The 27,028-nt window shown below is 39.3% G+C and overlaps 2 protein-coding genes across 6 annotated transcripts in view; both read left to right on the forward strand.

Annotated features, from left to right (window-relative positions):
- The window catches only part of wdr4 (WD repeat domain 4), a 41,832-nt gene extending 20,927 nt beyond the window's left edge, over nucleotides 1-20,905 (forward strand). The window contains exons 8-12 of one of the 4 annotated variants that reach the window (XM_028023218.1): nucleotides 1,783-1,847; nucleotides 4,793-4,979; nucleotides 16,375-16,455; nucleotides 17,435-17,504; nucleotides 20,458-20,905. In XM_028023218.1, the coding sequence (XP_027879019.1) occupies nucleotides 1,783-1,847; nucleotides 4,793-4,979; nucleotides 16,375-16,455; nucleotides 17,435-17,504; nucleotides 20,458-20,648 (594 nt within the window). In that variant the 3' untranslated portion in view covers nucleotides 20,649-20,905. Of the gene's footprint in view, nucleotides 1-1,782; nucleotides 1,848-4,792; nucleotides 4,980-5,552; nucleotides 8,989-16,374; nucleotides 16,456-17,434; nucleotides 17,505-20,457 lie in introns of those variants that run through there. The other 3 variants (XM_028023219.1, XM_028023220.1, XM_028023221.1) reach the window with 3 other exon arrangements.
- Nucleotides 20,906-25,501: 4,596 nt separating this feature from the next.
- The window catches only part of LOC114147956 (SH3 domain-binding protein 4), a 73,076-nt gene continuing 71,549 nt past the window's right edge, over nucleotides 25,502-27,028 (forward strand). The window contains exon 1 of one of the 2 annotated variants that reach the window (XM_028022783.1): nucleotides 25,502-25,676. The gene's annotated coding sequence lies outside the window, so the exon portion shown is untranslated. The remainder of the gene's footprint in view (nucleotides 25,677-27,028) is intronic. The other variant, XM_028022782.1, reaches the window with a different exon arrangement.

Raw genomic sequence — 27,028 nt, forward strand, 5'->3', positions numbered from 1 at the left:
AGAACACTAGCCATATTTTGTAAATTAGCAAATGTTTTATCAGCACATTGAGCTCATCTGATTCCTGCTCCAGAAAGGTGAAGGTCTCTGGACATCGTGAAGGTAAACACTGACTGACAGTCAGGAAGACAGACACTGATGAAACATCCTGCAACTCAGAGGCTGCAGAAAGAACCACGATGGTCTGTGGCAATAGTTTACAAACATCTGAAAATAGATTGGAATATTATGAATGTGCAGTACCAGCATGCAATTCTGTCACTAAGTTATTTGCAACACCACCCTGGCTAAAATTGCCACATGTATATTTGGCACTACAAGTTTTATGGTAGTTGGAAAACATAAATCTGTGTTATCTTACCCTGCAACGTCTGGGTCACCTGCTTTCCTCCAGCTACAAGGTAGAAATCAGCTGTCCTTCTCACCACATTTACAGCATTCCTCCTGTTGCGCCTTTTCTTGAAATCTAAGAAAAATCACAATCAGGCAATAAAGCAATAGCTCAGCTCTCTCTTCTTCTTTTGACTCGGAAAAACAACAACACGCCTTATGCTGCATAGTAAGGAAACACAGCACATGGTGTTGTCCACCTGGAGACGGGGCGCTATACCCCCTACCGCCAGCAGGTGTCACCCTGCTACAGATCTAGCTGGGTCAGTGGAATTTCGTAGAGTGGAGTGAGGCCGGGCAGAGTAGAGCGGGACTACCGAAGTAGAACCAGTGGAAAAGGGGCATATGATTGATCCTAGTCCACACCCCAACAAGACTGCAATCCAATATGTGGGCATGGCCCAATTTATCCATAGCCCCCCCTAAAAATCTTTTTTTAAAAATCAGGCCCAAGCTATTCTTTGACCAACAATCATAAAATTCGGTACACATGTATCTTGACAGGACCTAAAAAAAAGTTTCTTGGAGACGTGGCCCAAACCCAACAGGAAGTCGGCCATTTTGGGTCAAAGCAGTTATTCTGTAATTTTTGTATACATTGTATCTGAGCGAACTCCTCCTACAAGTTATAAGATGCAGATTTCAGAATTACTCACACATGCACACTCCAGTGTGTCTTTCAGTCTTGAGGCATTGAAGGTCAATAGTTATCAAAATCTTTTTTGTATATGAAAGCATGTGGGCGTGGCCAAGTCCCAAAATCTGCCAATTCACCATGTAAACACCAATAATTTCCACACACAAGGTCACAGGTTTATCACACTTTTATCTCTCATTACTGACCAACACTGATGGCATCACCTTGGCCCTGCCTCTTTTGAACAGGCAGGGCCTGTTTTCTTGCAAGTTCTCTTCCTTTTACTCTATGATTCATATAGATTTGGACATGTATTTAATGACAGAACAACATAAAACTAAATCCTTCTGTCAACACTGGCTGGTAGCTGATTTTTTTGGGCATCATCAGGGAGCACATTAATGACATCACTAAACACTGCCCACTCTGAGAAAATACTGAAGATTGTTGGGTCATTCATCCTGCTTCTCCCTCTATGTGATGCAATATTAAAACCATATCCACTAAGCATAGATAACCGTGGCACTGAGCTGTGATGGCCGCCAATGCTGCTTGCAGCTTTAATTTCTATTGATATTGATATCATTATTGTTTTGCCTAGCCATATGAGTGGCCATAAAATGGAAAATAAATAACAACATGCATACATTGCCCTTTTAAAGTTTCTGAAATATTTGCTTTTAATGAAAGATTGCTGTTTCTTTTTCTGTCAGTATACTATCAGTTAAATCTTTAAATCTGTCTTTATTTTCCAGAACACAGCTGTGTTTCGTATCTGCAGTTCCCCAGGTGGCCGTGATGTAGCTGTGTTGTGCGACGGGTGAGTGCAGAGTGCCTGGAAATCTGTTTTCTACTCAACCATGCACACTCCGGTGTGTCATTCTATCTTCATAGAGACTTTGCATTGACTTTAACTCATATTTCATTCATTTCTACAGGCTGAACCTTACGCTAAACCTAACCGTTAACATGTTTAAAAGCTGTCTGTCACTGTCGTATCCTACTCAGCCAAGCTGCAGTAATGCTGGGCAGGTCTGGTGCAGGGTGCAGTGGCGTAGACATAAGCTTAGGATGGACAAGCCTATCCAATCCACCATATTATGCTGGAACACATTTCACAAAGAATTATTTAGTGCTATGAATTCTAATCATGCTCTACAAATAATAAACGTTCATAAACAAACCCTATGAGAAACGTAAATGCGGTTCTGGCGTATATTATTATTCAATCATATTTTTATGGAGAATGTAGTCATCACCAAAGTAAGGCCTGTATGCATGTGAGGTTAAAGATTTCTTTATTCTTATGTACGGCCCCTCTTTCTTATCCTAAAGAATTGTCGCATGTTGTATAGAAATTCTGGAGGAAGTTTGCAGCTGACATGTCAGTGTCCAAAATGGAAAATTCTTTTTTCTTGTAGCATTTACAGTCAAAGTTATGGATCTTGTTGTGGTGGTGATAAGTAACCAAGTGTTTCTTTCAAATCTGCAGCTTATTGCCCAAAATCAATAATAAAAGTGTGTGAATAGCAAAACAAAGCCTGGTAAATTAACAAACTCTGGGTTACCTCCGCCCCCTGAAAGGGCCAAGATTTATGCTGTAAACTACCTGAATTCAAATACAAAATTTACTATTTGCCATATTCGTCACTATTCAATTGTACCCAAAATTACATTATCTTTGTTACATTGTGTGAACTCTACATCAATTTTCTTTACATTCCTTCACAGTCTTGTACACCAGAAGCTGAAAAAGGATTTTTTTAACAGCACAAAGCCAATTCTGGAACTTCCAGGATATACAGTCATGGCCAAAAGTATTGAGAATGACACAAATATTATATTTTCACATGATCTGCTGCCCTCTGGTTTTCATGTGTGTATGTCAGATGTTGTCATCACATACAGAAATACAATTGCAATCATATTATGAGTAACAAAAGCTTTTAATGACAGAATGAGTTAATGCAGCAAGTCAATATTTGCAGTGTTGACCCCTCTTCTTCAGGACCTCTGCAATTCTCCCTGGCATGCTCTCAATCACTTTCTGGACCAAATCCTGACTGATAGCAGTCCATTCTTGCACAATCAATGCTTGCATTTTGTCAGAATTCCTAGGTTTTCGTTTGTCCACCCGTCTCTTGATGATTGACCACAAGTTTTCAATGGGATTAAGATCAGGGGAGTTTCCAGGCCATGGACCCAAAATCTCTATGTTTTGTTCCCTGAGCCAGTTAGATATCACCTTTCCTTTATGGCAAGGTGCTCCATCATGCTGGAAAAGGCATTGTTCATCACCAAACTGCTCTTGGACGGTTGGGAGAAGTTGCTCTCGGAGGACATTCTGGTACCATTCTTTATTCATAGCTGTGTTTTTAGGTAAGACTATGAGAAAGCCGACTCCCTTGGCTGAGAAGCAACCCCACACATGAATGGTTTCAGGATGCTTTACAGTTGGCATGAGACAAGACTGGTGGTAGCGCTCACCTTGTCTTCTCCGAACAAGCTGTTTTCCAGATGTCCCAAACAATTGGAAAGGGGATTCATCAGAGAAAATGACTTTACCCCAGTCCTCAGCAGTCCACTCCCTGTACCTTTTGCAGAATATCAGTCTGTCCCTGATGTTTTTCCTGGAGAGAAGTGGCTTCTTTGCTGCCCTCCTTGAGACCAGGCCTTGCTCCAAGAGTCTCCGCCTCATAGTGCGTGCAGATGCACTCACACCTGCCTGCTGCCATTCCTGAGCAAGCTCTGCACTGCTGGTAGCCCGATCCCGCAGCTGAAACACTTTTAAGAGACGGTCCTGGCGCTTGCTGGTCTTTCTTGGGCGCCCTGAAGCCTTTTTGGCAACAATGGAACCTCTCTCCTTGAAGTTCTTGATGATGCGATAGATTGTTGACTGAGGTGCAATCTTTCTAGCTGTGATTCTCTTTCCTGTTAGGCCATTTTTGTGCAGTGCAATGATGACTGCACGTGTTTCTTTCGAGATAACCATGGTTCACAGAAGAGAAACAATGATGCCAAGCACCAGCCTCTTTTTAAAGTGTCCAGTGGTGTCATTCTTACTTAATCATCGCAGATTGATCTCCAGCCCTGTCCTCATCGCCACCCACACCTGTGTTAATGGAGCAATCACTGAAACAATGTTAGCTGGTCCTTTTAAGGCAGGGCTGCAATGAAGTTGAAATGTGTTTTGGGGGATAAAGTTCATTTTCTAGGCAAATATTGACTTTGCAATTTTTTGCTGTTACGCTGATCACTCTTTCTAACATTCTGGAGTATATGCAAACTGCCGTTATAAAAACTGAAGCAGCACACTTTGTAAATATTAACATTTGAATCATTCTCAAAACATTTGGCCATGACTGTAGACTAGAAGTTCTGTATCTTGCAAAAAGTGTCCCACCAGGGACACAAGCAAAGGACCCCTACCACACTGTTCCTGAAGTACCATTAGGATTGTCTGAACACTGCTTGCATCCTTTTATTCAACCCACTGGTGGAAATTTTAAACTTCTAAACCTGTGGTTAGGGTTGTATGAAAGTGGACAGGGCTTTCAAAGCAGAAGTCACAGGGTTGATTAGTTGCAGCCACTGACCTGCAGCTTCAAATGTCACATTACAAATCAGTTTTTTTAGAACATGTCTGTAGAGACCAAGACAGACAACAATGACAGAGTTTAGGCCATGAACCGTTTCTTGCAAAAGCACATATTGCCCAATTAGTAAGAGTCTTTTATGCTTTTGACTTTTGGTATGTGTTCTCAGACTGATGAACGTTTACATTTTCACCTTGGAGCAAACCAATGATGAGAAGCTGAGGCTTCACAGTAAACTCCACCTTTTCCACCGTCCCATGGACATAGGCTTTGACATGAAAGGACAGCTTTGGGTGCTATTGGACTCCAGCGATGTTCCACTCCAAATCCACACATACAGAAAAAACTCCTGGGAGGTATGGTTGGACTCAAATTTACACACATCTAGATACAAATTAATAATCTTATTTTTAACATCTATTCTTCTTCTGATTATTTATTTTTATTTTATTCTTATAATAGCAGTTAATTATGGAGTGAGGTTGTAAACCAGTCAAAGGATTGGTATTTATTTCTTGTTTTGTCCAGTCAGAGTTGTTGCATCGTTGGGAAAGGTATGAATTGATGCTTTACCTTGAGTGGTGTTCTGTTAATTTTTTTTTTAAAGAAAACAAGGCAAGTGGAAATTCTTGCATTTAAGCTTGAGTTACTGATAGCGGTGTTGGGATCCACTCTTTTTGTGCCACTTTGACTAAGGGGAGCTGAACAGTCAGTCATTTTTCTTGACTCAAATGAGTAAAAGGCTCATACTATTTGAAAACAACAGTTGATCCAGATTTTGCTAGCTCTGGGTGTTGCTACATTACTAATTCGTTCTTTCTCATTATTCTCCTGCTTTAGTTCCACTCTCATTGGGCCACTTTGACTAAATTAATACTATGCGGAAGTATTTGGCCCTTTGAACTTTTCAACCTTTTGCCCCTTTTCAGGCTTCAAAGATAAAGATCTAAAAAAAAGGGACAGGGAAGACGTTAAAATTGATGGGAAGATGGATGGAGCCGAATACAGAACCATTCTGGAAAGAAAACCTGTTGGAGTCTGTGAAAGACCTGAGACTGGGATGAAGATTTATCTTCCAACAAGACAATGATCCCAAACATAAAGCAAAATCTACAATGAAATGGTTTACAAATAAATGTATCCAGGTGTTAGAATTTCCAAGTCAACGTCCAGATCTGAATCCAATGGAGAATCTGTGGAAAGAGCCTAAAACTGCTGTTCACAAGCACTCTCCAACCAACCTCACTGGATGTTCTGCAGAGAAGAATCGGCAAAAATGTTAGTCTCTCCATGAGCAAAACTGATAGAGACAATCTTTCTGCATGGAGTTTGCATGTTCTCCCCGTGCATCTCGGTACTCCCACAGTGAAAAACATGACTGTCAGGTAAATTGGTCTCTCTAAATTCTCCCTATGTGTGAGCCCTGCGACAGACTGGTGACCTGTCCTAGGGTGTACCCCGCCTCTCGCCCGAAACTTTCGCTAAGGATGGGCTCCAGCAGCCTTCCCGACCCTACTAGGGACAAGGTTGTACAGAAAATGGATGGAGTAGTGTTTTGACCGCTGTAGCTCCCGTGCCGTACAGCTCAGCTCTGCCTCTCCTCAGCTCTCCTTTCCACATGGAAAGAATGAATGAATCAGCCCCACGAAAAATCTTCATGAAACAACGACGTCTTCCCAGAAGATTAATAAATAACTCGAAGGTTCAGGGCCACCGAGATATATGACACAGGAGAAATATTTCCTCACCATTTTACCAGCAACCGGTTGTCTGGAGGTGCAAGGGTATAAGGCTACTCAGAAACATACTCAGAAAGCAGCTAGTGATGTCTGCAAACTCACAAACATGTTTTTGTAGTTCACCCATTTTCCCCTCTGTGCACCACCCAGGTCCTTTTTACCAGTTTCAGGACTCGACCAAAACCCCTCGGGGGCCTTACCTTGAGAAATAATGAGATTTGGTTAAATATAAAACAGGCTTGGGGCATGCCATGGTGGCGTAGGGGTTAGCGCGACCCGCTGTAGCGGATTCAACTCCCGGACCCTGCGACGTTTACCGCATGTCTTCCCCCCTCTCCTTCCCCCTTTCCTGTCAGCCTACTTCACAAAAAGGGACTCTAGAGCCCACAAAAAGACCCCTTGGAGGGGTTATAAAAAAAAAAAAACAGGCTTTAATGCTGAAAAGTGATCAAATGTTACAAGCCATGCAAGTCATACAAATGGAACCAAGGGCGTAGAAAAGAGTTTATCATTGGGGGGGACACATATCGGAAACCTAACAGATCCGTAAATAGTTTGAGCAGAAATGTCATAAATGATGATGTCATCAATACGTTACTGAGTGACACGTTACTCTAATTTGACCCTTTGTTTCATTAGTGAAACAAGGGGTACTATTTACAATCCTATAATCAAATTAAAAATACATGTTCAAGTCACTGATTACTATATTTTTCATATTTTAAAGTATGAACATATATTGTTGCTTTCCTCTTTTTTCTACGTCACATGCCAGCAACACAAACATAAACAACGGAGGGAATAGAGATGCACATTTTCTAGCTGATGGATGGATTTTTCATTGAGTAATCAACTTACTTTTTCAAAGTAACACTGCCATCCCTGTTAATAAATTCACATATTGTGTGTATATGTTTTGTCATCTCTAGGTGGCACACTGTAAAGTGAGACTTAGCAGTTTTAAGTTCAATACAGCAGTTTGACAAATATAGTCTAAAAAACACATTTTGTTCTTGAACAACTCTTAATGCAACAGTTTGCCCTACAAAAATAAATAAAATGATACTTTTCACATCTAACAGACACACTGATAACTCAGTGTCGTATCACTTTCCAGCCCTTCATTCAAGAACTTTCCAAACCTGAACCATGGCTCTTGAAAGGTTGAAAAACAGTCTGAGGCAAAAGAGCCAAAATGTTTTTTTCTTATGTCATTTTCAGCCACAAAAATTTAATTAAAATATCTACTGTTATGTGTTACCTGCTTGGCTGCTCCTGTCTCTTCTCATTCTGACTGTCTGCATCCTCATGTCCCTGCATGGCATTCATGCACTACAATAACAAGCACTACAGTAATGTACAATATCAGAACGTTAACTAATTAAATATAAAAAAGTATGTTTTATCATACAGGATCAGAATTTTGTAGTGGCCATTGTTTGTCAAGCCAAACATCCAATAAAAGTTCAATCAATGAGCGACTACTGCTGCACTGGGATGAAGTTTATACCCAGGCAAAAGAAGTCCAATGTCCAAGCTTGAAGATTGCTCTGTATGATTTATTTTCACCAGTTTGGCAAGCAAATAACAAAATTCAAACTTTTCATTGTTTTCCTGCTGCCTCTCCTGCTCTGGTAACAAACCATAGGCCCCAAACCCAATGCATGCTGGTCCTATACCAATCTCTATACTGCTAGAAAAAATGGACCCGCAGCTCTTCCTGTCTTACTTAGAAAAACAAATAACAAAAATAATGAAACAAAAAATAAATAAAATTGTGACGGGGTTCTATTATGATTTAGTCAAACATAATGACTGGTCCAAGTCGGAGATTGTTTTAGAGGAATTTATTTAGCTCGCACAAAGATGGCAGGTGCAGACCACACACGAAGGATATCCAGAACAGGTTAGAAATCAAATAATCATCAGTACCTTCACTGCAACAGTCCATCACCTCCAGCGTGACTTCTTCAGGAGTCTAACCACAGACTGCCCTCCTGTGGAGTAGAGCCCTGCTTTTAAAGCCACAGGCTCCGCCCACAGACAATCCAAACAAGCAAAAATACTAAGCAATTACTTTTAACTCAAATCAACTCTTAAAGTATACATAATAATAATAATAATAAAAGAAAAAAATAAAATAAACTTGTAAACGAAATACAATACTCAATTTAATAAACAACACCCAGTGCGCTCTGATGACATCACCACCTCATGTGACTCCCTCCCTGCACGCCACAATCCGGAAGCACCCTACTTGAAATCAGAACCGGGAAAAAGTTTAATACTGAAAACAGGTTAGAATGAATGTTTAACTGAAGCAGGAACACCGCGTGTGCACCCACAACGAACCGCATCAGGTTAAACTGCAACAAAAAGTAAGTTAGTGATTGTGTACGTGATTGTGTGCATGTGTGTGCGGGTGTGCGCGCACTCTGACTCTATAATTAGGTCTTAGTTCATGACGGCTCCTCCGTCACAAAAATCAACAATTATTAACCTACAAATAAACTCTGTAAATAATACAAAATATATAAGGTAAACCAAGATTCAAATTGATAAAGAAGTAACGGATAAATAGCTCCAACACTACGGCCCCTAATTGTGAATACTGTCACAATTACTTTAACAAGGAAAAGAGGCTATTTCCTCAAACATGTTCTTAATTCTTCAGGAGGATGCTTCCAGTAGCAAAAGAAGTTTGGTCACAGGTCGTTCCAAAACACTGGTCTTTGTTTGTATCGTACAGAACGCACCAAGCCCTTTGCATCCTGGTTTACACTCAAGACTTTGGCCATCATCCATGATCCTCTTGGAGCTGTGGAGTCTGTAATTAAGACAATATCTCCAGGAATAAGACATTTGTTAGTCCTTTACGCCCATTTTTGTCTTTCCTGCATCAGAGGTAAGTACTCAGAAAGCCATCTTTTCCAGAAAAGCTCTTCCATGTATTGCACTTGTTTCCACCTTTTCCTGACATAAAGATCATTTTGGTTGAACAATCCTGGTGGCAAAACTGGTTTGTTTTTCAGCAACAACAAATGTTTGGGTGTGAGTACCTCACAATCATTTGAGTCATCTGAAACTTTGGTAATGGGTCTGTCGTTTAATATGGCTTCAACTTTACACAAGATAGTTTGAAGTCCTTTAGCATCCAAAACTTGCTCTTTAAGAAGTGAGACTAAAATACTTCTTATGGAATGAATCAGACACTACCAAACTCCACCTTGGTGAGAGGCTGCTGGGATGTTAAAGTTCCATTTGAATCTGTCCTGGACAAAAGCATTTTGAATTTTAGCATGGCTCAGTTCAGCCAAATTCTCGTTCAGCTCTCGATTTGCAGCAACAAAATTTGTGGTATAATCAGATCTGATAGTGGAAAGTGGGCCTCTTCTACAGATGAACCTCAGGACTGCATTTATAAAAGAGTCTATATCGAGGGTTTAGGCAGTTTCCAGATGTACCGCACGGCTAGTGGAACAAGTAAAAAGGAGACTTCGTCCTCTTTTAACACTTACAGGACCAAAGTAACCCACTCCAACATTTGTGAAGGGAGCGGTGGCTGGCAGGACTTTTTGTTTTGGCAGATCTGCCATCTTTTGCTCAACAAACTTTCATCTGTTACGTCTGCAAATACAGCGAGAGATGATTTTTCTTTCAGCTGAATTTGCATTTCTTATCCAGTATTTTTGTCTTAATCTTGACAGCATATGAGCTCTTCCTGCATGTCCCAACTGCTTTGCTTTGGCATGGCTGTTTTATTCAACCCGCCACCCACTTTAAGGACCCCAGCATCCAGAACTGGGTCAAGTTTGTACAAAGGACTTCTCCTGGAGACTGCTTTAAGGCCACTGGTTTCAGTTGTAAATTTCTGTTGTTGTGCAAATTGAATAATAGCTTGTTCTGCCTTGGCCAAGTCTTAAGGAGTCAGATTTTCTTTCTTCAGAGTGCTCTTGAATCCTTCCATCCGCTTTTCCAATTCTTTCTTTTGATTTTCTGGATCATTTTTATTCAGGTCTGCAGTAGCAAACTCTTTCCTTGTCTGTTGCAGCAACATCAGGATGTTTTTCAGCTTTAAAAACCAGGCAACAGAGGTTTTAAATGAATCAGAAGTAAAGGTAATGAATCGGAGAGCTTGTAGCATTTTGTGATTCCTTCACAATAACACTCACTGTTGGGTCTTTTTTGACCTCATGGTGATCCATATTCAGCTTCCATTCCTCTTCTAACCTGTGGAGAAATTCTGGTCCATTTGCCCATCTCCTGCATTTGAGGAACTCCTCAGCTCTCGTGCCTCTGGATGCGTCATCTGCAGGATTCTCTTTGGAGGAAACATATCTCCACTGATTCACATCTGTTGTTTCTCGGATGACAGAAATTCTGTTTGCAACAAAGAGGTGAAATCTTCTGGATTCATCAGAGATGTATTTTAGCACTGTTGTACTATCAGTCCAGAAAACAGGATTTTTAAACTTTACTTGCAACTCGTTTTGCAGCAGTTCAGCAGCTGTTAGTTCCAGCATGGGAATTGTAGTTTGCTTCAGAGGATTGTAGGAAACTCTCTTTTCCTACAATGAAAGCAACAACAAATGTTTGTTGAGATGTTATTCTTTTAAATGCGACGCTGTTCCATAGCCATCTTGACTTGCATCAGAGAAATGATGAAATTGTGCTTTGTCTGATGCAGCTTGGTTTGATGCAACGGCCCACTTTAAAGCTTGAAATCAGCAGGAGATCCTCCAGCCAATCAAGCCATTTCCTAGAGAGGGAATGGAGAATAATGTCATCTCATTTCAAATTTTGTCCATAAAGTTCTTGTAGCAACAGTTTAGCTGGAATGCTGAAGCTAGCCAGGATTCCCAAAGGATCACACAGTAAACTAATGACACTTCTGGTCTGTGGGCAGTCCTGCACAGAGGTTCTGAACTTGAACTTGTCTGTTTCGATGCACCACTGTAAACCCGGTACTCTTCTTAACTGGAAGTTAATCTGTGTCCAAATCCAGATTCTTGATTTTTTTTTTTGCCCTCCTTTCCTCAGGGATTGACATGAGCACTGTGTGACTGTTGCTGACCCATTGACCGTTGCTAAAAGCAGGAACCTTCCTTAGAACAGGGTTCTGTCAGCCTCTTCACCATATGCACTGCATCTTCTTCTGTAAGGACGTATTTTAAACAGTCATCCACATTAAAGTTATTTTTGACTGTTAACCACTTCAGCTGGAAAGTGTTGTGCATCATCAGCAGTTCTTTGTAGAGCATATTTTGCACAGCTTGGTGAAGACACTGCTACAAGCAAATGACCTTTCATCCTGGACTCTTGTGCAGGTTTTGAAGTGTCACCATGATGCCACCACAGGAAACGGAGAAAGTTGGCATGTTTTTCAGAGACATAAACCTGGTGAAACATGGCATCAATGTCGGCCATTAGTGCAACAGGCTCTTTTCTAAATCTGATGAGGACTCCAACCAGAAAGTTTGTGAGATCATGTCTCTGTCAAAGCTGGCTGTTCAGTGATTTTCCTTTATAGTTGATCAACAATCAAGTACAACTCTCAACTTGCCTTTGTGGGATGATGATTCCTCATCATGCACTCCATGATGAGGAATGTACCACAGTTGTCCATCACCTTTCTGTAGCTCATCTGCTAGTACAGCTTCAGCATATCCTTGTTGCAGCATGTTGTTTACACATGCAGTGTATTCCTCCTTGTAGTGAGCATTAGGGGTTGAACCAATTAGTCGACTAGTCGACTCTAGGACGTCTCGCGAGTTTTTACATTTCATGTCGACTAGTCGCAGTCATGTGATTGCCGGTGGTGACAGCCTGTGCTGATCTGACAGCACAGTATACGTCACAAGACACAAGAAAAATAAGTTAATACATTAGTTTAAATGATATGTAGATGGATGCATATTTGTGGTTTTACAGTGTTTTTAAAAGGAGATGGAGTTGCAGCTGCAGTCCACTACAAAACACGAGCCGTCTAAAACTCGCCCCCTTCCCGCTAAGGATGTCACTTAGCCGGCTCGCGAGTGTCTTTGTCACGACGATCTAACTAATACATTATGATGTTATGTTGCTGATTAAATAAAGATCTGTGGTAATGACAGCTGCTGATTAAATAAAAGCCTGTAGTTGGTAATGACAGTGTATACTTGTCAGACATATATATAGCCGTGAGTTCGTGCTAAGAATGACACTTCGTGCTTAGAAGTGTCATCAGATCAGCTGTCAGAAGTGTATGACACTCTGACAGCAGATCTGACAGAACACTGGCTACAAAATGGCGTCTTCAAAACAGATAGAGGACAAGCCCACATCTTGTCAAACAGGTAGAAATTCGTCAACAGTGTGGAAATATTTCACTAAAGATGACTCTTCTGGTTTAACTGTTCTGTGTAAATGCCGTATTTTTCCGTGAAAACGGGTAATAAAGCCTGTACGTTACTCCAAAGCTTTGCGTCTTGCGTTGCTATGACGTCACAACGACTAGTCAACTCGACATCGACTCGACTTTTATCATGTTGACGTTGACTAGAAAATATCTTAAATCGTTCAATCTGCTGAGTCAGCAGAGCTTCCTGCCGCGCATCGGGCGGAGGAGAAGCAGGTGGTTTCGTTGAATTCAGCTGTAACCAAACGGGATCCGTTCATAACAAGTTTGGCTTGTGATGTTCCAAAAGCACCATGTAGTCAGTGTGATAATTTGACTCCTGTAGTAACTATCCAGAGATCATCAGCATCAGCCGGTGTTTAGAAGAAAAAAGTCACACCCGACTTTGTGCAACAAACTTTTCCCCGCTGCTCACGAAGAATCTCCATAATAGACTTAGTAAAAGCAGGAGAAGGGGAGAGTGTGTGTGTGTGGGGGGGGGGTGTCAATATTTGCCGTGAAAATAGCTAATAAAGCCTCCAAGTAGTTGTGAAGGGTTTTTGCGCTTACGTCACTATGACGTCACCGCGACTAGTCGACATCGACTTGACTATTATCATGATGTAGTCGACCTTAAAAAATATGTAGTCGTTCAACCCCTAGTGAGCATCCTTTTCAAATCTCTTCCTGATGCTCTGGAGGCACTGCTTTGCAACACAGATGCTATTTGGCAAGCTTGGGCTTTCACTCCTGAAAGGTAAGTCATTATGATAATGACTTCCAACAAGTTTTGTTGAGCTATTAACAATGTGTATGAAATCAGATCCTCTCTGAAAATTTCAGTTTTCTCATCTTATGATCTTTCATTAAAGTCTTGATTGTACTGTTTTACCAGCATTTCTTTAAGATGCTCAACAGAGACCCTGTTGGCTGTTACAGCAGTGCACACATCTTTATTTCTGCTGTTGCTTCCAGTGTGCTGAGGACCATTTATGACCCAGCTAACTTTGCTTTTCACAGCATAAGGCCCACCATCCACACTGTTTATTATCTCCCAGGGCTCTAAAACATTTGAAGCATCAGTTCCTATCAGTAGTTCCACATTTGCATTGATGTTATAAAGCTTAACAGGTCTAAAATGAGGCCACTGATCAATGTCTTTTTGCTGGGGAATATTCAGTGTAGAAACCGGCATGGTACTTTGAGTCAAAACATCTGGCAGCTCTATGAAGTCATTTGTTCCCAAACCAGACAAAACTTCTACATTAACAATCTTATTTTGACTCATTGTTCTCAGCAGAAAATTTGTCATTTTGCCCTTTAAGTTCAGGCTTTTTGCCAGGGTTTCTGTACAGAATGTACCTGAACTTCCTGGATCAAGAAATGCACAAGTTTGTACAACTTTATTGCTCTTTTTGATTTTTAACTTTAACTGCAACAATAGAAAAAATAGCATCATCATCATGACCAGCCCCAATGTGCCCACATGTCTGAGTGGTTGCAGTTGAGAAGTTGACATGAGACCTTGTTGTCTGTTGGGTTTGTTCTGAAGAGGCTCTTGGCTCCTTTTGCTCTATCTGAAGAAGCCCTTGGTGCTTTTGGTGACACACATTGTAATCCAAACAACTCCTGCAGTCTTTGCTTGACCAACTTTCAGGCAACCAAAACAAATCCCCTTTTGTTTAATGAACGTCAACTTTTTTTTTTAAAGGAAGATTTTCTTTTAAAATATTAAACAAGAATTTTAGTTTTGCACATAATGTTTGCTTCTTTTTTTAAAAACATTAGATAAGATGAGTGGGTTATTAATTGTTTCACTGACCACCTTCCAGTTTTTATTTTATATGACAATAATTGACTAATGTATATATGGGTATATATACCCAAAACAAAAGCGTATTAGGAGAGGAAGGAATAATTGTTTTTAAAAATGAATTAATGGCATTAAGAATGGTATGAAATTTATAATGAAAAAAATGTAAATAAGGCATAAAATAAATGGACATATTTAATTCATTATACAACAAGCACTGTCCTATTAAAGAATATAAAAAGACACAGGTATATAAAAATACTCCATAGTTAACCAAAGGTCTGAGAAATGCCTTTAAAAATAAAGACCTACTGTACAGGAAATTAAAACTAAAACAGAGAACAGAACATGCACAAGATATTTTATTCTTGTATCTTTTATAATTAACTAATATAAGATTACAATAAAAGGATTACTATAAAAATAAGTTAGAGAATAAAAACAATAACAAGGGAATCTGGAATGTATTAAACATCATTCCAGACATACTTTACCAAAATATTTCCTCATATGATATTGAAAACTATATTGGCAAATAAGTTTAATCAGTTTTTTGTAGAGACTGACTTTAGAGGTCGGTCTTGAGTTAGTGAAAAATATCTCACACCCAGGGTTGAATGAAGAGTATGAAGTAGTAGAATCACCACTCAATGTTGATTAATGCTTTCAATTCAACTTGGTACATTTCCCAATCTGATGAAAATGGCAAAAGTCATCCCAATACACAAAACTGCGAGTAAACACAGCTTTGCAAACTATAGACCTGTCTCACTTTTGCTGCAATTTCCAAAACATTTTAGAAAAACTCTACAATAACCAAGTACTATCCAAGAGTCAATAAGGCTTTCAGGCAAATAGAACAACGTCACAAGCAACAATAGAATCGGGTGAAGGAATCACTGATGCAGTAGACAATATTGCATATACTATCAGTCATATATTATTCAATAAACTAGAAACATATGGTATAAGGGGACTGGTATTAGATTGTGTAAAGAGTTATTTAACAGTTTCTATAGCTGGGCAATCACTGTTGAGTGATCCTGGTTGGATGCCTTTTCTTATGTGGTCATAGTTTGATGTCAGCTAAGCACTGCCCCCAGAGAACAGGAAGTGACTGTTTTTACTTGAAAAGTTCCACCTCCCATAACACCCTTAACCTAATCAATATAATCTTGTGTCAGATGGCAGAAAACTAGTTGGTGTCACTTGCTTTAAAGCACAAAAATTTTTTGGTGGAGGGCGTGGCCACAGGTGACGCCGGTGCCATACGTTTGGCTCCAAATTCCAGACATTTCATCTGAGCTGCACCAAACTCGCTGTGATCGATCCTTGTCCACCCCCCAAGGATGGTCCAGTATTGCAGTCCAATATTTGGTGGCTGTGGCTTAATTCCTTTAAAATTCCTTTTAAAGAAATCTTTAAAAAAATTTCCCAAAAGCCATGCCTTTACGGTCAAACATAAAATTTGGTGCACTTGTACATCTTCAAAGGCCATAAAAAACATCTCTGGGAGTCATGGTCTAAACCCAACAGGAAGTTGGCCATTTTGGATCGTCCTATAGCTTTTGAGATCAAAATCAGTCAGCACAGTCTTGAGGCATTGAAGGTCAAAAGTTATCAAATAATATTTTTTTAACATCAAAGCGTGTGGGCGTGGCCAAACCTCAAATCTGACCATTCCCTATGAAGTATCCAGGTTTACTGATGTGAATGAATTAAAGTTCTTGGGCGCTCGGGCCCCCGGCAGAAGACTTGAGCTGTGAATTGCAATAAACTCAGGTGAGCATCCCCGATGCTGATTAGGGATGTCTTCCCCCCAGGGCCTGTACGCAGGTGGTGGAGGTTGGAGAAAGGATGGCAGCCTGGAGAGCCGGGAGAATGCAGGTGGAGAAGGGGTGGAGGTGGGTTGAGCGCAGCTGGAAAGCGAATGATGTCATGGATGGATAAGGATCCTTATAAGCAGGAGCTTGATTGGTGATTGGACGAGGCGGGTCATTTTCAGGTGCTGAGGTTGGTGGCGGTGAGCGTGACGCGGCAATTGAATGATGCAGGTGAGACTGAACAGTCTTTCAGTTTGAATTTGCGCCAAGGCTTCATTTCCACGGGTCACCATCATCCCTGTGCTACCCCAGTGTTTTTCTGACTGCCTGCTAGCCTGGTGTTGGCTTCCCCTACTCGAACTCACACACACCTGAATCTCTAATTCCCCCTCTTTGTCCACTGCTGAATCTGCTCCAGTGGTCAAAATTTGTGTGGTAATTATTATATCGGTTAGTTTGACATGTTTCTGAATGGGTTTATGTGCTTTTTAGCTTTTGTTTTCATAGTTTTTTTGACCCACCCCGTCTCGAATCCGCTCACTTTTCTCGGACTCCGGTTAGCTGAAATGGCGCTATTTATAATCTTGGAGGGGAGGGGAGGGCCAAGGAGGACTGAGGGATTTCATTAGATAAGCCCAATTTCCATCAATAAAATCAACCAATTGGCTGTTGCAGTTGATACAAATTATATTTAATATACTTTTTTTTAGGGCCGCCAGACATGAACAATATGTGCCTCAGTCTGTACTCCAGACGGTCAGTCCTCCCCTGGACAGAAGTTCAAACTGAATGCAGTTTTTTTTTTTCTGTTCAAATTGTCAACCCGCCACGGTGGCAGGTGCATTGCTCCAATTTACACACCACTTCATACTTTTACTCGCATTTGGCCAGTGGTGGGTGCTAATTTCCACCCCTGAGTACAGTTATTGTATTATGTGTATACCTCTGAATTTAACTAAGCTAAAAAAATATTTTCCATTTCACCTGTTTAGAAAAATATAAATGTTGGTAATGCCATCTATTTCAAAACAGGCAGCTTACAAATTTGTTCTTCTTCTAGTGTGACACTGAGAACGACAACCTCAGAAGAGTAACTGATATCCTCAGAACGCAATGGAGCACAACTGACAGTAAGTCCACTGTCCTTAAGTGTAGATGTCATGAAAAAAAAACACTTTAACAATAGTGTGGGTAAGAAGAAGAAACAAATTTATTAACACCATGGGAGGCTAAAACAAACATATAGAGTCAGTCAAATCTGCTTTTAGTGATTCTGGCTGTCTGGTTCTGGTCATAGCTCTTGTGACAGCAGGTTGTCACTGTATGTGTGAAATTGTGGCTTGCTATAAACCAATGATGTTGTAGAGATCAACACAGATGGTCTTGTCATTTGCCTTTGCTAAGAAAAGAGAATAGTTTGTTTGATGTTAAAGAGGACAGTTTTGATTCTAATAAGTTCTTGGTTGGGAAAGTTAAACGAAAGCCCCTTTTGCACTGCAGGGCCAGGCCAGGCCAACCTGGGTTCAAACCTGGTTTCTGTGTTTCTGTGTTTGAAAATTAAAATACATAATTTTACAACTTTCTGGTCTGCATGAACCTGAATATACACCCATTGATGCTTAATCAGATTTCTTGGTTTTAATGTTGATCTGACTGCTACACTGCAGACTGGATTTACAAGCGCCACTTCAGACAAAGTTTTGGTACCAGGGAGCATATAAATTATCAAAAGGGGCCAAGACTCTCTGAACGAGGGGTTTTCCTTATCTTGCTTTGTTCCAAGCGGGGGAATTTATGAAAGATGGTTCAGGTGCACCAAGCGCGAGTCTAGGTCAGAGGTGATACATAGATAATTTAGGCTGCGTTCACACTGCAGCCTGAAGTGACCCAATTCCGATTTTTTGTCAAATCCGATTTTTTTGCCAGGGCCGTTCACACTGCCACACATATGCAACTTGTATGTGTTCTGCAGTCTGAACAGGCAAACAACCTGAAAGTGTCCTGCATGCACAGTAGCGTCAGCGTTCTCAGTGTTCTGCCAACCACCATAAAAGGAAGAAGTGCTCAGTGTTTGCAGAAGTAAACATGGTGCTAATGGTGGAGCATAGCTTACATATTTGAAGTTGTTGTCCAACCGGAGCAGCATATTAACAATTTAATCCTCATTATAGTCCGTCATGGTTGTTGTTTTTCTACCCGCTTGCGCGTATCAGGATGCAGAATAGTGACGTTTGTCGAGTATCAGTGATGTTCAGTTCGGATGAATGTGACCTGAATGTTGGATTGCATTTGAATCGGATACGTATCGGATATGGAAATGGCCTGGGTTGCATTCGAAAAGAATCTGACCTGTTCTGTTCAGACTGTCATGAAAAGATCAGATACAGGTTGCATTACGTCAAAACAATTGGAATTGGGTCACTTCAGCCTCCAGTGTGAACGCAGCCTTTGTTAATTTAGTTAATCAGTGTAAAGCTGAGATATTTTTTTTTCTTTGCTGATTAGCGGGTGCAGAAGGAGCCTGCCTGCCTGCCCGAGCCGGGGCCTAAAGATTAGACCCGAGCCTCAAGGATCCATCACCAGCTGTTTTATGGCTGTAGAGTAATGTCTGTTTGAGACTAGATGATCAATTTTATGACAAGATTATTCAGGTAATATAAAAGAGGGTGATGACGCTTTATAAAATTTTCCATATCAACCTGGAAATAACTAAATTTGAATCTTTGTTTTTTGTATGATTATAGGTTTTGCTTAAAAAAAAGGTTTAAAATCTTTGTAGCTCCTCATTACCAGCTGTGTCCTATGTGATATCTTGAGATGCTTTTCCACTAGAGCTCCTCTAATCGGTCCGCCTCGCCAAATTCATTTTCCATTAGCAGATCCAGCGTGGCTCTGCCTGACTGTTTTCAGATTTTCTTACCTACTTCAGGATTAGAACTTGCAGACCCAAGCCAGATACAGCACCAAAGTGACTTGACAGCTAACCGCATTCACTGATTGACTCGTGATTTACGTCATTGAAAACTACAAACATATACCGTAATTTAACTGTGGACTGCGGTTTAACATGCTGTCTGCTACCAGAGAGCTGCTCAGTGTAGAGGAGCGTAATTATGAGTTTAATCACACTCAGCACCAGGAACACTTTAAATTTTGGAGCAGAATGACTGATTTAGCAGCACAGCTAGCAGCTCATCTCTCTGAAGAACTGACAGTAATAAAAAGAGAAACGGTTCAGTTGTGGTCAGCTTTCTGTCAGAGCTGCAGTTTAGTGGAGACAGTGGGAAACACCTGAACTAAATAATATTAGCTTGTGATGTGAATTTTATTTTTTCTACTAATTTTTTTTTTAAAAAGTTCAGGTGTGGATATTTGTGTATATCTTTTGACTGCATTACCTGAATCTAAAAGGTTGCACATTTGAAAAAAAAATAAAGTACCAGAATGTGATTATATTTATGTACGGCGAAATAATCAGCAGTCTTTATCATTATGTTTGGGCTAGCAATTAATTTCTATAAGACAAAATGAAATATCTGGGTTTATTTGAGTCCATCAGAACCAGAACCTGGAGGTTTCTCCATTGCTGAGTGTTGCTGCAAACATCAACAGAGAGTTGAGCACAGCTGCTGCTGCTCACATCCCATCAACAAAAGTGAGGAACAGAGAATCATGGAAAAGCTCACTACCTGGGTTAGAACCGAACCGCACATTAACTGGTTAGGGAGCGAATTGCTACTGGAAAAGCAGCTTTAGTTTGTTTTCAAAGCCTGGTCCTTACGGCTCACTGCCTCAATGTTTCCCTGCTCTAACACACCTGTTTCAGATGATTGCAGTTCAGCAAAAGCTCGTTAATCAGCCATCAATTGAAATTATGTGCTTTGAAGCAGGAAAATACATAAAATATGCAGTGCAGGTTGCCTTGAGGAGCAGGGTTGGAAAAACAACTCTTAAAAAGCCAAGCTTGCATGAATCATGATCAGACTTTTCAAGTCATTTGTGGAAATAGCTGCAATGACACTGGGGTTTAGTTTATCCTGTAAAATTGCATTTCACCTACTCATGCTTTATTTTTCATGACAGATTTCACAAGTGTCACAAACCACTTTGAGCACCTGTATAAAGTGAGCTTTGACAACGTATCAGTGTATCTGCAGAAAAAGCAGCAGCGGATTGAAGAGCATCAGCTGAAGAGGACAAAAGGTCAGAAAACAAAATGCACCAAGAAGTCAAAGAAGAAACCTGATGAAGTTTTGACTCAGCCTTCTACTTAAGTGAAAAGTAAAGAGAATCATTCAGGTTTTGTACTTTGAATGTGTGCGCCTTGCCAGTTTTATTCAGTGGTTTATTTTTACTATTTAAGATGAAACAAAATTAAACCTTTTTTTCTGTTTGGCATAGTCATTGAAAGAAACCTGTTTGCCAGTATGAGCCACATACATTCTGTTGAATCATTACTGTATGTTCGGTGCATTTAATTACATTTAATCTTACTCTGGGAATAATAAAGCATATTTTATTTAAAAAATTCCTTGTCAAACCTCAATTCTGTAATGATGCCACACTTTAAAAATTAAAAGTTCACATATTCATTGGAACCTAACCAGAGTTCAGGTCAACAAGGTTTGTAGGTGGACCAGAATAAGCTTTGCATTCACACCTCCCCAAACGAATCTAGTCAAATGATCTAGAACAAAATACGTTCAGGATGGGACCAAAAAAACTCAGGCCATGCAGGATTTGGATGACATTGAAAAATTACTAGACTTCCTGTCAGAGGAAATTTCTGCTTTCAGGTCCCATCAGAAAATGATCTTGGACTTGGTTGAGGAGGTTAGATCTTTGAAACACCAGAAGGCCAAAAAGGACAAGAGGATAACATCCCTGGATGGGAATGGGAGCAGTTCACGCAGAAGAATAACGTGTTCATCACCAGTCTGTTTGTTAAACCTTGCTCGTACACTTGGACGGTTACAGCGGAGTTATACTGGACCACAGATGATAATTTATGGAATTCCATCGAGCAACAGGTGGCTTCTTTTCTCCTAGCCAGAGGAATAGAGGTTGACAGAAACTGTAGAAGCCTGTCATCCACTGCCCTACGAGGAATAGCAGCAACATACCAGCTATCCCCATCAATCAATCAATCAAATTTTATTTGTATAGCACATTTCAGCAGCAAGGCATTTCAAAGTGCTTTACATCATATCAAACACAGAAACACACTGCAACATAGAATCAACAATCAAAACACGACGTTAAGTCAAGTTCCATCAATAAATTTGTAATTGATTACATTTCAAATACAATCCTAAACAGGTGGGTTTTTAGTCGACTTTGCATCCATAAAAGATTTACCTGTTACACTCTTACTGTGTTATATGGAACAAAATACCTATTGCTATTTTTATTCCCACTCACGCTCACAATCACACAGTTTAAAACAATGTAGACAGCATTTTAATGGGCTTCTGGCACGGGGCTCCGTACACCTACACTATGAGGTTTATCAGCAGTAAGTATAAAATGGACTTGTTAATGTAAGGGAAGAAGTTGAGAGGTTCAAATGTTTCATGAACTGCTGGTCCTTTTTGTCCGCGTTCCGTTTGGTCGGAACCCAGACAAAAAGGACAAAATGAACATTACTAGGAAAGCTGGATTCCTGAAGAAACAAGGGAAGAGCCAGGCTTCGTGGACCTCCAGTTGCAAGATCTTCCTCAAGCTGAATGGCTCACCAGAGGAGGCAAAGGTACTAGTTGTCAGAGACATCAAGGAGCTGGAGATATTTAATTGATTACTAGCCCTACTGGAGGTGAAATAGACAGTATGAACTCTGTACTGTCTGAATTACATTTAGCACTAATAATTATTCATCATCTGCATTGATAGATAATCTTTTACGATGGTGAATTATGATCAAATAGAATTGAAATCACTTAAGACAGAGTACAAATGTCGGGAAAAGGAGGATGAAATTGATCTGGGCAACAACTTCTACTATGAGATCATCAACAACAGCCGCTATTACTCGGAGGATCAGTACAATATGACATTTTAACCCTAACCCAAACTTCAACAAAATCAAGTATTATCTGAACCAGATCAATCAAACATTTAGTGTTATTGCCATCTCTGAAATGTGGATATGTACCAAAAAGGGAGCTGACTTTGTTCTAGACCGATATGAGTTTAACTATTTACATAGTTAAACTCATATAACTATAAGTTATATGATAGTTACATGATATAACTATCATATAACTGATGGAGGGGTAGCCATATATGTGAACAAGAATTTAGAGTATAGAATGGTTGAAAAAATTATGAGTGATGAATGATATATTTGATAACAGTATGTATAACAGTGGAACTTTATATGGAAAAGAAAAAGAAAGTAATTATAAGTTGTATTTATAGAACATCAGGGTTCAATTTAATTACCTTTAAGGAGTGATTTGAGGAATGCAGCTTTCACTCAAAGGGTAGTATTTGTTTGTGGGGATTTTAATATCGATTTGTTTAACCCAAATAATCACAAACCAACAAATGAGTTTATTTACGTATGTAATGCACAGCTTGAGTTTGTATCCTAAAATTACTAGACCTAGTAGAATTACTTCTCACAATGCTACATTAATAGGTAACATATTTACAAACCTGATTAAAAACAACATAATAAGTGGACTATTGAGTGATGTCAGCAATCATATATGACCGTTGTTGAACAGGATATTGAACAATACAATAACAGAGTGAAGACAGAAGACACAATTAATGCATTTAAAGAAGAACATATATTTAAACAAAAAAAATTCCTTTTTACATGTCCTATTATGTTTTGGGAGACCCCGGTCAATTCTATGAAAAACAATCTTAGTTGAATTAAACTGACTTCAAAACACAATTGATGAGGGGTTTGAATGATTTTGGGCTTAAGTAAGCAATAAACACTTGCACAAGCTGTAGCATGCAAAAATTGTGCATTTACTAATTATGCACATTTGTATTCAGCTTCATTAAATGAGATCATTAAATGAAACTGCTTTCATGAATCACCTATCTGTAGTTCTTTTTTGGTATAAATCCAACCGTTTTGTGTAGGCTCTGAGATTTTAGACCATTAGTTAATAACAAAAACTGCTTCACGAAGACCAAAAAAACAACAACAACAGACAGGTCAGGTAGAAAAAAACTATGGAGAAGTTCAGAACAAGGAAGATTATAAAACAATATTGAAAGTTTTGAGCATCTCACTGAGCATTAATCAGAGGAGCAGCCAAGAGGTAATTTTTGAGAAGCTGCAAAGATTCACAGCTCAGATGGATACATTGACATCCACACTGTAGTGGACTATGCAGCCACCACACACATGGTGGTGGCTGCATAGTGATGAGAACTACTGGGAAGATAGATGATACTAAGAAAGAAAAATACTGGAATAAAGATTGGAACCGTTGTTTATTCTCCAGTAGCACACTGACCTTAAACTTACAACCAGTTGCAAAAATGGTTTACATCAAAGAACATGTTATTACAACAAAAGGTGTTTCTGCATTGTATTGACTTAGCAGATAGTGGGTAATATCATTATCCACTACTTGGCAGCATTAAGGACCAGAAGCACTCACAAATCACTGAAATCTTTAAATACTTGAGATCCCTTTAAAAACTCTAACTTCTAATTTTAATTGCACAGACAGAAAATACACCATAATGTGAAGGACAGTAACAAAACTTAGTTATATTTAGGAGAGTAAAACAACGTTGATTAGGTTATTGTTGTGTTTATAAGTAAGAGCAGAATGGCCTAAGTCAAGGCAAATTCTGCCTAAATCACTTTTATGTTTGCTATACAATCAATGTTGTTTTACTTTATTTGAAAACTTGTTCACACAACTAGTTGAAGTTTCTGTTACAATACAAAATACCAATGTGTTTGCTTAAAAAATTGTTTTCTTGATTTCCAAAAACATTCAATATGACCTAGTCTGCCGTAAGGATTTGAAGGTTATGAAGTAGTATTTAAAATGAAGACCAAAATAGTCACCTACCCCAATAGATAAAATAGCACAGTTCTGCCCTTTATTTATTTATTTTTTTAACAAAATATTTAATTTGAAACTTATTTCAATTAATTTATTTTATGAGAAAATAATTTTATTCATCTAATTTCCCAATTTTTTACGTTTTGAGCCATTAATTTTAGTCTTGTGGAAGTTAAGTTTGTTCCATGAATTTTTTGCCTATTCAGAATTTTGTATGTGCATGTTTACATATGATAAATAAATGCTTATTAAACATATAAATTGTACATTAATCCATTCAGAAATTGAATACAAATCAAACCAGATAGTGACCAATTAAGTAAACCATTAGACTGTTAACGGAAACTGGAACTTGAAGCTGGGATTGACGTCATGTCCGAGTTCCAGTTAGCATAGTCAGAGAAGTCGTTATGAAATGGGAATTCCCAATTAGCCATTGTTCATAAAGCAATCACTTTTCACATGTACACCAACATCTCTTTTAATTTGTTCATATTAGAGTTGCAGGTGATACATGTAACATTGATTCCAGACACACTCTTGCAAGTGTTTCTCGCTATATTAACATGTTTCCACCACAGCTATTATTCATGGAGCTGCCTTATTGGATCTCAAAGTCGGAGTTTGAAAAATTCCCCGACTTTCAGAGTGAGACTGTCTGAATTCGTTACAATTCGTTACAATGTTACAATTGAATTTTCTGGCTCAGAAAACAGAATTTCCTATTCGCACCACAAATGGAATGCAGCAGTATTGTCAAAACGGGCAACTTTTTGGACTCAAAAAGTTGGGGCCAATAGTCAAAAAGGTTAAGAACCCCTGGCCAATTGTGATAAAAATGAGCAGTTTGGGTTATGGTTTTTTTTTGTTGTTTTTTTTTTAAGTATAAAATTTAGTCTAAAATGTCATTAATTATATATTAACTATATATATAATGTTAGAATTATTAGAACTAATATATAATTATATAATTATTCGGGTAACCGTCTAGAGGGAATTACTTAAAGAAGTGACAGCGTGACATCATGTCTTTATGGAAATTAGTGCCAGTGAAGCCACTCCCTGCTCCGGTGACGTCAGACGAAGCTCGGCAGCTTTCCTCTTGAAGCCTCCGGGGGTGAAGCAGTACACACAGAGACACACGCATCCAACACAACCACCAGGAGGGAGCTCGAGAATTGCGACTGCTCGGCTGTTTTCGCTTTTCGTCTTGGTTTTATTTTATGAGAAATAAAACCAAGAACTCCTCTCAGGCAGGTAAGATTTCAGCTTCTGTAATTTCTCATTTTCCTCCATGTTTGTTGGAGAGGCTTTTTTGTCACGGAGTGCAGAATGTTAGTGTCACCTGGGAGCGACTGTAACTTTTCACTGTGGGAAAGGCAGCGCGAGTAGGGAAGAAAGCGGGAGTGAACCGACATCTATTGGATTTCAATCTTTTTAAATCCTCATTGTACTCATACTTTTACACAGAAGCTCTACGTGGCTTCTTTTTCTCGTCTGTCTCTGAGTGGAACCGCTCTAGCCTCTCTAGATCGTAGCGGTGTAAAACTACAGTTTTGCTCGAAAGCAAGGATTCTTATCTTATACTTTTAATCCATCCTTAATTTCAAATGCGCTTCTAAACCATCTTAGGCTCCGGTAAGCTATAATAAACATACGTAGGGGTGTCACAACCTGATGGTCTCTCTGTATACTAATGGTCTGTCTTTAGCTCAAGTGGGGGTGTGGAGGGGTGCAAGGTTGCCATGGCATCCAGAGAAACACAAGACCAATTTTAAGTGATTCAACATCATCATCATCATCATCATCATCTCCGCTATTGTTTGCAACATCTACAACATCCATAACCCACACTCATTTTGGCTCAAAAAGCCCCTGATCATCATCTACGTCCTTGTAGGATTTAGTCCAACATGTGAAATCTCATGAAGTTATTTTGGTTTTACATTCTATAATGTAGTCACCTATGCAAAAATAATGCAATTTTTACTCAGTTTATTCTTTGCTTGGGGAACAAAATGCTTCATTACATTAAAATGCCAGTTGCTCTAAGATTAAAAAAATAATTAAGAATCACAACAATAACTTAAATTCTTGAGCACTTGAGACAACCTCTAAAAACACATGTAACTGCCCATTTTAAACAAGTTAACATCTAATGTCTTCAGCTCTTAGTTGTTACAGGTGGTCACCATAAAGGAAAATAAATGGCAGGTCTGGATTGGCTGTTTTCTAAATGTCAAGTAGCACTGCAATTGTATTTCACATTTCCCAGCTGCATTTTCTTTAAAATATTTTAAAAACACTCTAGTAAAAATCTGAAAATAGTAAATTTTCCCACAAACATTCTACAGTTATTTTTCACAGAAAAATCAACAAATACTGAACCCTGAGTAGACAGGGGTCCACTATAATATTGTTGTAAAAATATTTGCCAAAAAATGCATTTGGTAAAAAAAAAAAAAAAAAAAAAAAAAAGGAAAGTGATTTGTTTTTTCATTAATACTAGAGGTGCACAAATTAATTACCGAGAGACTGGAATTGACTAATTACTCCTTGATTAGCCTTGATTGGTGATTGACAGATCAAATATTGACCACTCAGAATTA

Source organism: Xiphophorus couchianus, chromosome 7, assembly GCF_001444195.1.
Source record: "Xiphophorus couchianus chromosome 7, X_couchianus-1.0, whole genome shotgun sequence".
Classification (NCBI taxonomy): Eukaryota; Metazoa; Chordata; class Actinopteri; order Cyprinodontiformes; family Poeciliidae; genus Xiphophorus; species Xiphophorus couchianus.